The 13962-nt window shown below is 41.4% G+C and overlaps 1 protein-coding gene across 1 annotated transcript; it reads right to left on the bottom strand.

Moving 5' to 3' along the window:
- Positions 1-1867: 1867 nt before the first annotated feature.
- LOC131223754 (uncharacterized) lies at positions 1868-10878 on the bottom strand. Its single transcript, XM_058219254.1, has 5 exons — positions 9875-10878; positions 3567-3619; positions 2914-3080; positions 2683-2831; positions 1868-2340 (listed from the first exon to the last, which is right to left on the bottom strand). Exons 1-5 carry the CDS (start codon positions 10674-10676, stop codon positions 1895-1897), a joined length of 1617 nt encoding a protein of 538 aa, XP_058075237.1. The 5' UTR covers positions 10677-10878; the 3' UTR covers positions 1868-1894.
- Positions 10879-13962: the final 3084 nt, after the last annotated feature.

Here is a 13962-nt window from a genome sequence, read left to right as displayed (position 1 = left end):
TATGATCATGTGAAGGATTTAATGGCGTGTTAAAGGTGATCAACTCCTTATACTTGAGGACATATAAGGGTTGTGATCTTGACTCGAAAGCTTTCACTCATTTTACAAAATTTTTTAAAGGCCATTGAAAATTAATAATATTAAGTACGTCTATCAAAGTTCAATAATTTTTGCACGTGCTAACATGAGATCTAATTAGTTTACCTAAAGACCTATCATATAGCTATTGTAATTTTCTTAAAAATCGGTCTTGAAATATCAGTTATTGGATGCACCATGAGGTAAAATCCAATTCCTCTAAGAATTTGCGGTAAAATTAGTTATAATAACTCAAATTAAATTAACTTGTGTAATCTACCGTCCTAAGTTAACTATCCAAAAATCAGACTCGTCTCTTGGAAAAGGCCCATTTGATATTCGTAAATGTCCACCCATCCAAATAATCAGATAATCAAATATGCTTAATGCTAGGTACGTGATGCAAGCTAGGACTCGCAACACGATTGGTTTGATTTACTGATTACTTTTGTGCCATGTATGCAGTTTCTAAGTACCTGTGTATCATCCATCACACTCTGCTGGAGCACCAAAGGTTCTCCCCTCAGGACGGACTACTGCCGCTTTAGTTGAAAGGACATGAAGGAATTACGAGCATCCTTGGGCCCAAAGTTCTTGAAGCGGGGCCCACATATTGGAGATTCAGGCCACTGATCTGTTGGGCTCTGCCTCGGACCCTTGGATCTCTGTAATAAAAATAGCGAAGTCCCAGGTTCAATTCATAAATGGTCAAAGATCAGACGGTAGGATCTTCAGATCTGAGAGACTTTTGGGGAATGGTCCACTCGTTGCAATTAAAGGTTGGGATTTTAGCAATTTTCACCCTGATGGTCCACTATGGTTTGTCTACAAAGATGCCGTAAAAATAAGATGATCCAACCATCGTCATGCGAGATACCATGGGTATTTTAGGGCTTGTTTGGATTGCCAATTACATCAATAACGCATTAGTAAAAAATCTCCTATGTACGGTCCACATGCGAGGAGAAATGAGTAGTTGCCATTTCTTAAATTGTGCAAAACTAGTATAGGGAATTGCCCTAAAACAAGGCATTACAGGTTGCAGCCACTATTACTTGTAAGTAGGATCAGACCCGGTTAAAATTCGGATCTAACTAGGTATAGATCAGGCCCATCGACTTGGACCCGTTTAAAATCAAGTTGAGCCGGGTCTAGGTATCTTAATCTTATATTATATTATATTAAACATACATTGATTATTCTAGCCAATAAATGATGTTACCTAGGACAAACATGTAAGAGAGGTCCCAAGGTTGGTGGCTGAGATCTTCCAATCTTGGATTTCTTTTTAGGTAATGGTCCATCCGCAGTGGGACACAACAGACCTCTGGTCTGGATTTCTGAACCATGGGCCCCATTTGTCACAAAGACTCAGGACTTACTAATTCCTCATAACATGATTGAAGAAGCATGAAGATGTAAAAGAAACACATTTAACAGACCCATTGTAGCTTCAGCAAAACAGGGGGACCTCCCTTCAATGCCCTCGTGTAAATCAACAAAATCCATTCTACAAAAGAAAAAGGTATTGGTAGATACGAATGCCAAGACCATAGAATCCCATGCTACATATTGTCAGCAGCACAAACAGTATTCGATGGCACTAACGGGCACATACAGAACTTCATCTCATGATCAGCAAAATTAGGCAAGGACCCAAAATGCACCATTGGTTTCTAACTACAGTAATCAACTCGAATCATTACATTGCCCTGAAAAGAGATGCATTTTTTCCTACATATCTTGAGTAAGTAAACAGCACATGACATTGATATCTTACCACTTCACTTCCCCGACTGCATCTCTCCGCTTCAACCTATTGCTCCATTTCTTCCATGTCTTCATCCGGATTCTCCACGTCGCTCCCACTACTCATGCCATCAACGCCCAAACAAGAGTTCTCTTTCAGGTAACTATCCTGGAGCTTGTATTTGAGGAATTTAACTTTGGTTTTCCCTTCTCCCTTTCTTCCGTCTTTGCGTTTCCTCCTTCCATCATTTGCTGTGAATTTCATTGTCCGCGCAGCGGCCATGAATGCAGTGTCCATGGACTGCATCTCCTGATCCTCTTCCTTAACTTTGTCTTCCCCTTCTCCTTTGTTATCAATGTAGAAGATTTCATTGTCAGATCGCTTTGTGTCTAGCTTAAATATTGGGTGCTCATAATCTGCTTTCGACTCATCAAACACCAACTTGGTGCGGAACTTTGAGATTTCGTGTACAAACACTCTCAACCCTTGGTCTTCAAGATTGAGTAGCCACTCTGGCAATTAAGAGTAATTTGATCACTTGAGATTAAGAAAGACCCTTAACAAAACCAACAAGAGAATGTATAGACAAGTAACTAAAGGGACATTTGGGTGCTCAATAGAAATGAATCATGATAAATCTGATTAAGGAGGCATTGACCAATGTCGAGCTGGCCTCACTCCCTTTCTAATCAAGGTCTAGGTGTTACCATTACTACCAATTCATGTTGAATTTGAAACACATCCAAATGCAATTACGGGCTCACGTCATAGGAATTAAACTTTGTGGCCCCCACTTTGGTCAATGTGAGCATCCAAACACACCCTAACCAAACAAGGAAGATACAGTAACTTACTGAGGAGCGCTTGGGGTGTGGAAGCCCTTGGTCTACTCATTTTCTCAATGCCAAAGTGACCAATGGCCCACTTAATTAACTTGGATGGTAGCCGTGATCTGGAAAACGCATTAATATATGAAATTGCTTTGTTTTGATCCCCCTTTGCCCTGTGACAAAATAACAAAATTTTAGCTCAACAAGGAGCTATTATCATGCGACATTTCCCAATTACCAATCATTTTCATTTACCGTGCAGCCCGTATAGCTTCATGGGCAGCAATCAACTGTGTCATCGCAAGACTTATCATGCGGTCATCATATTGTTCCATTGTTGTTTCAGGATTAAGGAAAGAATAATCCACTGATATCACAGCATCATACAGAACTTCTCGTAAAAGGGATTCATCTTCAGAACCCTGGAATCAGATCTACATTAGATAATGGTTAGGACAATGGGAGAAATACCAAAATGTACTCGTTTGAAAAGAATGACCAAAACTTCTTGGGATTACATTTACAGTTAGGTAAGCCACAGTAGAGGAATGTGATAAGCGTGATGCACTCAACAAAATCCAAGACAGTTTGATGACTCAACAACACTTAAAACCACAATTCAATTATAGCAGAACCATACATCGAAAAAGGTAAACCCATTTGTTACTCAAGAGACCCACAACAATAAAATTTTGCTCTATTGAGGTAAGTCTCAAGAAACTGTATTATTTATCCATTTATCAGAAAGGAAGATTTATATTTACCCTTTTCTAAAAGTATATGACTGACCACTTTGGCAATTGATCAGATATCTTTCTACTCCTCCAAAGAACATAATGTGTGCAAAAAGATTTTAACAAAAAAAGGAATTCTAGTAAATTAATGAATTTTAAGTAAGCAATACTGACCAATAGAGAGATGACTGGCAAAGTTGGCTCCAGCAGCAATCTCATCAGCATATCTGGTGCACACCAATAAGAAAACAAATAGAAAATTTTCAGCATTTTAAACAGAAAAGGGAAGGAAAATTTATTGCCTCTCACTAATGAAAAATCATCAATATCAAACACTGAGTTGTCTGTGGCAACTGGTAAGTCAGCTAAGAAGAAAATTTATTATTTTTACCGATGATTACAAGTGACATTAAGGCATTGATGTTTGTTTAGGCAAATTTATAACTTGAGACTGCCATAACAAGGATCTGCATGATAACTTGGTATTCATTTGGATCCTTCATTGCATCTCAATTGGGCTTTTTGGCTGTTCCATGGCATATTTTGACCAACACGGTAGTGTCCTTTAATGGTTCCGTTTTTATATCGAAAGAAAGTTTAGTTCCACATGACTTGTGTCATTGAATCTAACAAAGCTAATCATCTATAAATAAAAAATAAAAAAATAAAACTTGGCGATGATTGCTCCTGACAGCTAATCATCCTTCGGAGTCTGCCTGTCTATGAGTATGAGCACACTTCATTCTTTTGATTATCATAGATGTATATCATGTAGCGACTGGATAGTTGGCTGATAGAATATGTATAGCAGGTTTCTCCACCAATATATATATAAGGAAATGGTTCTATGCGGTTGACCTCATGGGAACTTCCCATGAGAACGAGCTGTGTGGGCCCCACCCTGATATGTGTCGAACATCAACACTGTGCATTTGATGGATCCCCTTTAAATTATGATATATCCCAAAAATCAGCCGTATACGGAACTCAGGTGGGCCATATCATCTAAAATCATGTGAAGACATGCCTAAAACATATAAAAGCACTTGATGGAGCCCACCTGAAACTTGGATGCATCTGAAACTTGGTCTGACCCCTCATCCAAGTGGGACACACATAATGGATGGGCTGGATTTGTGAACCACATCTCGGTCGGCCCAACAAATGATTATGAATGTTTTAATGGGAGGGTAACCCCTCTCGACGTTTGTATGTGGTGTGGCCCACACAAGTCATGGATTGACTTGATTTTTAAGCCCGAGGCCCACTATGGAACGGTGCATCTGACTGATGGGGTAGATGTTCGACACACATCACGGTGGGCCCACAGAGCGACCGCATAGAACCAATATATATATATATGAAAACAAGACTTTGAATTTTTGGTAGTATGACACTGATAAAGTACCAGTGACAACTTAAAAAACTGAATGTGTCACATTATTCATGCATTATTACATTGCTTTAGTTAAATCACTCATTTCTGTGTTATCCATGACTTTTTATGTTGTTTAAGCTTCCATGCCATTTAAGCATGCCCAGCCTCCAACCAGGCCCCAAGATACAAAATGGTGGTGCTGATGGCACTCTAGAGTGCATCATATGCTAGAAAAGAGATCCTCTAATGAAGGCGCGCACCAAGTTAACCCAATCAAAGCGAAAATTAGAACCAGCAGTCTATCTATCTAAAAGCACCCAAAATCAGAACCCAAACAAGAACTCAATATCAGAACTGAAACAGCAATAAGCTTCACAAGTACAATTCACATGTATTTAAAAAGCCATCCAAAGCCACAATAATTTAGTTTTGGTAGCATTTTCTGCATTAATTCATGCAAAACAGCATCTATTTCAATCGGGCAACACATTTCCTCCAAAACTAACAAACATCCAAAGAATCCAAGCTCAAAACACATAGAATTCAAGCTGTATGGAAGGGATGGAGATGTGCCTCAAGAGCTTTAAGTAATCGCCACATACCACTCAAATTGAAAGGTAAAATTATCTATTTATCCGAGTGAAATGCACATGCTGTTGCACGTGGAGACTATCAACATAGTTTACGTGTGGCATGGATGTATCGAAGTTGTATGTGGGTGCATGGTAATTTGGACCATCCATAATTTAAGCCCCATTATTAGAGGATCATAGCCCAAAGTTACACTGATTGCATGATCAAAACTGTATAATTTTACCTATGAACTTTGAATTCTTGACCATTTTATTCTTAATCATCCTTTTGATATGCACCTGATATATGGCGAAGACAATTTGATCAGTGTGATGTTTGGGTCATGCACCATCAGTAACGTGCCTCATAGATGGCCCAAATAGCCATCCATATATCCATGCATACAATGGATTTAGGCCCCACAGCACAAATACAAACTGAAAACACAAGCATACATCATGCCGGTATGCATCCATCTTCAAAGTGGGGCTACCTTACACACCAACCATATATCCCTTAACAGGCTGCCAAGTAGCAAATTCCTAGGCTAATAAAAACTTCCATAGAAAAGATTGAGTTTGCTAATCCGGCATGCGTGTATACCTCTGCCATATACATGCCTTGACAATAACCTATGCAGCATATATGTGCAAGATCCAAACAATCCATTCCCTGGACCTGAACATGAAGATGCATTGACCCGATAATCAAGAATGTTCGCTCATCAGGTGGGGTAGATGTGGACATTGAATGTGGACCATTGGCGAACATCTTTTTTTATTGTCTGAAATTAGCATGTAGCTCATTTGACTGGACAGACCTATTTCTTTAGACTGTTACATGTGCATGTTTGGGGCTCTCCTAATCATGGTGTGCCATGACGGCCGTTACGTAAAGGTAACGGTGGCAACCGTTACACGTTACGGGGTCGTAACGGCCGTAACAGCCGTTATGGAAAAAAAAAAAAAAAAAAAAGCTCGTAATTGCCGTTAACAGCACATTACGTTCCTTATAAAGGCCATAATAGCCATGTAATGGTCTATTACGGGACAGACACAGGTTTTTCATACTTTTTAATCAATACTACGGGGCAGATGTAGGTTTTTCGGGAGTTTTTCAATAAATTAAAAAAATAATAATAAAAAAGAGAGACCGTAATGGCCGTTAATGGGCCGTTACAGCCGTAATGCCCCGTATCGTAAAGGTAATGGTGGTGGCCGTTATAGCCACCGTTTCCGTTACAGAACACCTTGCTCCTAATGGATGATTGGTCCTCATGCACATCAATGATGGTACATGTGGTAAATACTAGTGATTTTGATATTGTGCAGCTGTATGCGTTGTTGTAGCATGAATACAGTTAAGGTTGTCTAACGTACACATCCCATGTAACCTACCATCTAATGCCATATGTCGCTTGTGAACGTCTTCATCATGCATCCACTGCAAAGTTGCCACACTATGGAAGTTGGAAGCCCCAAGAATCAGGCTTATCTGACCATTATGTGGGGCCACCACGTTTATTTGGAGGTTCTTGGGCAGTTGTCTATTGGTTTCTATGGGTGGCCTACCTGAGGATTAGATAGGCCTGATTTTTTTAGGCATCCCATCATCATGGTGTGTTCCACTTAATACATTGATTGGATGCCATACAGAATACACATAACATAGTGGGCCCCACAGGCAATAAGCATGAGCAAGTGAATAAGTAGTTGAATGATACATTTTAGACAGGTAAATAAGTTGTAAAATAAGCTTATTCTGCAGGGTTTGTTCAGCATTGCTTCTAGGAAGTGAAGAATTGATTCTCAACAAATAATTCTCCGCAAATGTTTATTGAGAATTGCTTATGCAAAACTTTTTATTTCTAATAAGCATGTTTGGTAGACATACATAAGGAACCAAAGTTTCTTGCAAGGAATTGCATTTGTTAAAAAAATTATGGTTGGTTTAACACCCAAACTCTCTGTAGGACTTCACCAATCTACCCCAATCTTCACCTCACTGACCAGGAAATAGACCGACTGACGTGAATCTTCAACAAAAAAAAAAAAAAAAGGATTTAGCGAGACCCCAGGGAATAATGTAAAATACAGCTAACTCCTCTAATTTCATGTGGTTTGGCTGCATGAGTTTTTCATCAGGCTGTTTTTGGCGTTTCCTTTTATCTTCGTAAGCGAACATGATGAACGGGTTGGATGAAAAATAGACACTATGGTGGGGCAGACACAAAAAACTACCATTGGTGTCCCCTCAACACTGTTCCCCATGGTGTGGTTCATCTACGTTGTAGAACGGAGTAATTTTGTCCTAGGACCTAACATGGGGTGGCACACATGATGGATGGGATGTATAATGGATGATAAACCCTACATGACATACTGGTATTATAGCTGACCTATGAGTTTCTCATCTTCTTTTGTTTCTTTCTTCCAAAAAAGTGCAGGTTCCATAGTAATACAAGTGTTGAGTGTGGGGCCAACAAGGGTGTGCATATGGGATCCAACTCATGAATTACATAAGCTCTATTATGAAAGTCAAACACTGATTCAAAGCATGTCAGTTCAGTGAGTGTTGGATGTAGGCGGAGCCCAATATGTTTTTTATATACCATCAAACCTATGCATTCCCTCCATTATGAAGGTATTTCCCAAAATCAGGTATATGCAATCATTAGGTGGATCACACCAAAGAAGACAGTTGACATCCATCCAAAAATCTCCAAATTCATGTGGTGACTCCCTCCCATGATGGTTTGATCGACCTGATTTTTGCAATGTCCAACTTTTAGGTTGGCCAACCCTGCAGGACAGGTGGGTATTATGCACACACTCTGGTTGGATATGCACAGTCATTGTAGAATGACTCACAAGGACTCGTAGTAATGGAAGAACCAACATGTCCATAGAAAGGCAATTTTGATGCAGGGGCTTATTTGACAGTCTGGCAACACATCATGCTTCATATACAGTCACTTGTACATTTCGCGCACATTATATTAAATTAAACCGGCTAAATTGCGGAGCCCACTTTATACAAGCAATGTCCCAAACTCAGATTGGTTGAATGGTCATAATCTTTGATTAGTGATTACTAGTTTGTTGAAATATGAACATTTAATGTCTTTCATTTTTAAACATCCAATAAGTCTACCAATCCAAATATTTAGCTAATCAAATAAAGCATCGCTTTTGGTTCATGATACATCTAAACGAGGTCCCATAATTTGGAAAGGTTATTTTGAATTTTTTGTGAGATATATATGCAATTCACAAGAAGTTTTTAAGTGCCTAAATATCATCTATCACACAGTACCAAAATATAAAGAATTTCTTCACTTTGTATGGTGTTGTACACCTGTGACTGAAACAGCCAAACGACATTGTTGTACACTGTAAAACACTCAAGCTCGTGCGGCCCACCATATTATACATGTGAAATCCACCCATCCATCAGGTGAGAAGCCTTAGGTTGACAGTACACACAAAAGATCAGTCCGATTAAAAAAAAAAACTCAGGCCACAACAATGGACCTCTAAGTACACGGTGTAGCCCACTTGAGTTATGGACCGGGCTGATTTTTGTATCTTACCTTCATCCTCATGAGTCACATATGATGAATGGGTCTAATAAAAACATGTACTACATTGGCCCCACAGACAAACCTATGGTTGGTGACCTATCCCTATTATTCCCTGTGGTGCAGCCAACTAAGTTGTGGATCTGGCTGATTTATTTCCCCAAAGCCTAGCATCAAGTGGCATACCCGATGAATGGAATGGATACCACACAAACAACATGGCATTATACGGGCCACACATGAATTTGGAGGATTATGGCTGTCCATTTTTTATAGTGTGGCCCACTTAGTGATTTTATAGGCCTGATTTTTGGAGAATCCCATTGTAGTAATGGTGCTCATGTAATGAACAGCTTCATGGAATATACACAACATGGTAGGGCCCAATAAAGAAAACAATGGACAACCATCTAACAACCTCCAAATTCATATGGTGGCCCACATAATGTTTTGATCAACTTGATTTATGGGGCATCCAACTTTCCTTGATGGACAGTCTGGGTGTCATATACACATCCAGGTGGGCCCCATGTGCAGCACTTGTATCGTCCTACAAAGGAAGAGATGGAGATTCGCAAGTGGGTAGTAGAGCAGGAGGGATAGAATGTTGGGCAGCTAAGGAACAACATGTTCATTGGATAAGTGTAGCTGACATAAAAATGTTGAGATGGGTGAGTGGCAAGAGGAGTTAGAATTGAATGTATTAGAGGGACCTTGGAAGCAACACCAATAGGTAATAAGATGAGGAAAAGTAGACTTAGACAGTTTGGTCATATGCAAGGCTCTATCTTGTAGATGTTTCAAGATGATGATTGGTGCTATTTTGGTTCTCCGAACACACGCATATATAGAGAGAGAGGTCTCAAATCCAACCAGTTGGACAACATACATGCATGCATGCATACATATAAATACACAAACACACTCAATCCACAAAGCAGAAATCCTTACCAAAAAACACACAGTTCCGAAAACCAGTGATCGAACCAACTGCCCAAACCTTCAATTCGTTCGCCAATTCCACCTTTGACCCTCCATTCCGAACCTTCAAAAACAACCTCAACAGAAATGCCTGAACAGTGACGGCACCAGCCAAGTACCCAACACCACAACCTTCCTCACTCAACCTGTCCCTAATTTCATCACTAACGAGTGGAAAGAACACCTTCAAGCCTCCCACAACATCCCAATTCCCATCCAGACCATCCGCCGTCCAAACACGAACCAAGTCAGCAAAACACTTCAAATTGCCTGAACCGTCTTCTCCACTGAAATCCTTGCTACTACAAATGCTGATGTAACCGACAATTCCTTCGACCAAACACTCAATTTCTCTCACCGTCTTCTTTGATATCTTCTCGAATCCAGTTATAGCAGAATGCAGCTCGAATATGACGGGAGCGAGCAGGGCAATGCATTTCAGGCCGTTGGATGAAGCTGAACAGGCCACAATCAGCTGGAGAAGGTCTTTCGACGACGAGATCCTACTCGAAACTTCTTCCTTGGAGGAATTTAACTCATGAAAGGTTACTGCGGCGTAAAACCAGATGATTTCGAGAGGTGGATCAGCACTGGATTGCAGCAATCGAAAGAAAATCGAACGGAAACTCGAGAAATCGCGATTCTTGCGCTGGGATTCGTGGAAGAAGCGGTGTATGGATTCTTTGAGGAGGGATTCGTGGTTTGGGTTTGTTTGAGGAGGGAAAGATGGGGGTTTTGGTTGGAGAGGGGACTGGATTAGTAGTTCGTCCATCGCGATGAATGGAAATCGAGGTTTTGGTTTGAGATTTGGAGGAGAGGGAATGAGAGGAAGAAAATAAAATCCCTAATCTTTTGATCGTTGTGAGGGTTTTTGTGGGAGTTAGGGTTTTACAGCCAGTTTTGAATTCGAGGGTTTCTCTATCTTGCGCCGGGGTGTGACTTACGCCGCATTTGAAAACGGTCGTGGTGGCAAAGGACGCGTATTGCCGTCCCCGGCCACGTGAAGTTCATGTGGTCGGAAGCAACGTGGGGCCCACAGAGATGTCCGTAACAAATCCACTCTATACATCAGTTTCTAAATATCACGTTAGGACAGTATTCCATAGGTAAGGCAGATTCAAAACTCATGTGGGCCACACACGACACGAAACAGTGATAACGCAAACCTCCACCGTTCAAACCTTCTTGGAGCCGACCATGATGATTATATGCCATCCAAACCGTTCATAGTTTTATTTCCACTCAGATAAACTGTAGACACAAATATCATCCTGATACAAAACTTCTGTGGCCCCAAAAAAACGTTTCCAATAGCGGCCGTTCAATCCCGCTGCTTCGTGTGTTGTGCCGCACCTGAGTTTTGGATCTAATTGATTTTTCAGATTTATGTTGTATTGTGATCTTGAGAAACTTATGGACGGAGTGGATTTGTGATAGGAATCTCTGTGGGCCACACATAGCTAGCTTCTGACCACAGGGACTTCATGTGGAAAGAGGGCATTCGCGTCCGGTGACAAATGGTTGGGGTTGGCCCACGATTCAACGGCGGCTTGTGACTTATGAGGTGGGTTCGGGTTAAAAATGAGTTGGCTCAGGCAGAACCTTAGGAAACCAGCCCGCTCCCATATACGTTGTTGTTGGTGGGCTGCACCAATGAGATCCGACAATACCGGATCCTGAACCTGCGACCATCCTAATGAATACCCTATGGATGGTCGAGGATTTTCATTGTTAGCCATCAATCAAAAAACGGTGAGGATGGTAGAACCATCCATGCTAGAACCCTTAATATGTGCAGACCCGATCTGCAAATCACCCAGCCACGTGTGATAGAGCAATTGTTAAGCATCAACCCATTGCCACAAACACCGAGATGGACGGCCCACATTCGACTTAAGAGTAATCATACGGGCAAGATCATCTGTTCAGTGTGAGTTTGGGATAGGAGCCCACCCACTTTAGAACCGAATACATGGGCAGTTATGACGATTACCTGACCATCTCCACATGTGGGCCCCATGAGACCATTCATTACTCAGATCTGAGGGGAGAGATAAGGAGCCGTTAGGATTCTTTCACTGGCCCATCCAGACATATGGCTTGGATTTCTAAAATGTGGGCCCCACCTGCCCCCAACAAAGGTGTAATACTGCCTCTCTTTATTTAAACTCCACTGAAATAGCTAGTCTAGGAGATAAATTTTTAGAAATGGGAGGTTCCATAAACCACACGTCAATTGGAGTTTTTGGGTGGTTGTACATTGTTACCATGGTGTGGCCCACCTTATTTTTGGATTGGCCTGATTTTTGGCATGAAGAGAGAAGATGAGAGGGTGAACATAATGGACGAGTTGGATTACATGAAAAAGAAAAATCACGGTGGGCCCAGAAAAAATTTGGATCAGGCTATTGATCTTCATTTTTTGTTAATGATCTAAACCATCTAAATTGTGGGACCTACCGTCTCTAAGTCACAGGTCCAAAATCAGTTTGGTAGGAAAATCCTAGCCTTTGGTTCATGGGAAATTGTTTGCTTGAAAAACATCCGATGGTCCCATTTTGACAAACGACCGTCTAAGAATCAGAACTTAGGAATGTTTAACCAATCTGTGACTCAGCGGTAGTGGGTCCCAAAGTTTAGTTGGTTTCATTAGTGGTAACTTAATGGCAGGTGAATAGTTTCTAAGTGACTGCCTATCAAGTATCATACTCTACCAGAGTAGCAAATAACTCCCATCTAATTTATACAGTGCACGAGCAATTCCAAAACTGTATGCTCCCACCATCATGGCATCCAACCCATCCATCAAGGTGGGCCCATCAAGAAATTAATATATGAGGAAATCAGGCCGATCCAAACATCATATACACCACCATGTGAATTGGAGGTTTTTGGGTGGATGTACATTGTTTTCTATAGAGTAGCCCATCCGAGTTTTCGATTGGCCTGATTTCTATATCAAAAGGAGAAAATCATGGGGCGTACATGATGGACGAATTGGATCTCATGAAAACATCACCTTGTGGTTCGATCTTCGTCGGCCGAAAGTCGGTGAGGTGTTCTCCCATGGTACCAGGGCTGTTGTGGGGCCCACACGATGTATGCATGACAACATCCAACCCGTCCATCAGATCACCTTTAGTCTTGAGCCAAAAAATCAGGCCAACCCAAAAAATTAGATGGGCCACACATTGAAAACAATTTGAGAGGGGACACCCTCCACTGATTTGCGTGGGGGGATCATGGTGTTGTTTGTACGCCATCTTATTCATTCATCTGAATTTTCTACATTAGATGAAGGGATATCAGAAAAATAAGGAGATTCCGAAACTTGGGTGGGGCCCAGCGGAAATTAATGGTGGGTGTCCCCCACACAATGGTTGCTGCTATTGTGGCCAACTTGAGTTTAGATGGGCCTCATATTTGGAACCTTAACCAAATGTACCAAATGTGTGAAGATGCATCTTATGGACGGATTGGATTTCATGCATACATCACGTGGGGCCCATAAAAGCACAGTACCGCAACTAGATATGGTGGTCCCAGTACCATAGGAGCACACCTCTATTTATATGTATGTATCACTAATTGGTCCCTTTAACCCATATTCAATTCTAAAACCGGAATTGGGTCATGTGGATCACGTCGGGTCAACCAACCCCAACCAAATCACAAATAAATGGGTCCGGTCGGGGTTGGGCTTGATGAATTTTAAGTAGGTTGGGTTGGGCTGACAGGCAATGGGTCACAGGTTAGGTTTGTGTGCCTCATTTTGAGGCCCATTAGGGCTCAGAAACAGCTCAGGTTTGACCTGTGTCTTATTTTTCGGCCTGAACCCGACCCAAGACCGTAACTGTTACCCAGACCATCTAAGAAATGGTCTGGAAAGCTGGCTCGTGGGCCAGCCCAACATGCTATCAGTCCTATCTCGCACCATAACGTGCTTTTGCTGGATCCATAGCTCAACTGGCAGACTGAGTGGAGGTACCTCGTTTCAACAGTTGAGGTCTTGGTATCGATCCCTAGTGGTAGTGGCTAACCTGGAGTGTGTGTACGGA

Source organism: Magnolia sinica, chromosome 13 (assembly GCF_029962835.1).
Source record: "Magnolia sinica isolate HGM2019 chromosome 13, MsV1, whole genome shotgun sequence".
Taxonomy (NCBI): Eukaryota; Viridiplantae; Streptophyta; class Magnoliopsida; order Magnoliales; family Magnoliaceae; genus Magnolia; species Magnolia sinica.
This window is presented reverse-complemented; position numbering and strand designations above follow the sequence as displayed.

What these genes read in the sequence shown, in the direction of transcription:
- LOC131223754 (XM_058219254.1), bottom strand. Translation starts at nt 10,676, where the DNA reads ATGGACGAACTACTAATCCAGTCCCCTCTCCAACCAAAACCCCCATCT. An exon ending in TCGGAACTGTGTGTTTTTTG is followed by an intron (nt 3,620 to 9,874) that starts GTAAGGATTTCT and finishes GGTGTGCACCAG; the next exon opens with ATATGCTGATGAGATTGCTG. An exon ending in CACACCCCAAGCGCTCCTCA is followed by an intron (nt 2,341 to 2,682) that starts GTAAGTTACTGT and finishes CTTAATTGCCAG; the next exon opens with AGTGGCTACTCAATCTTGAA.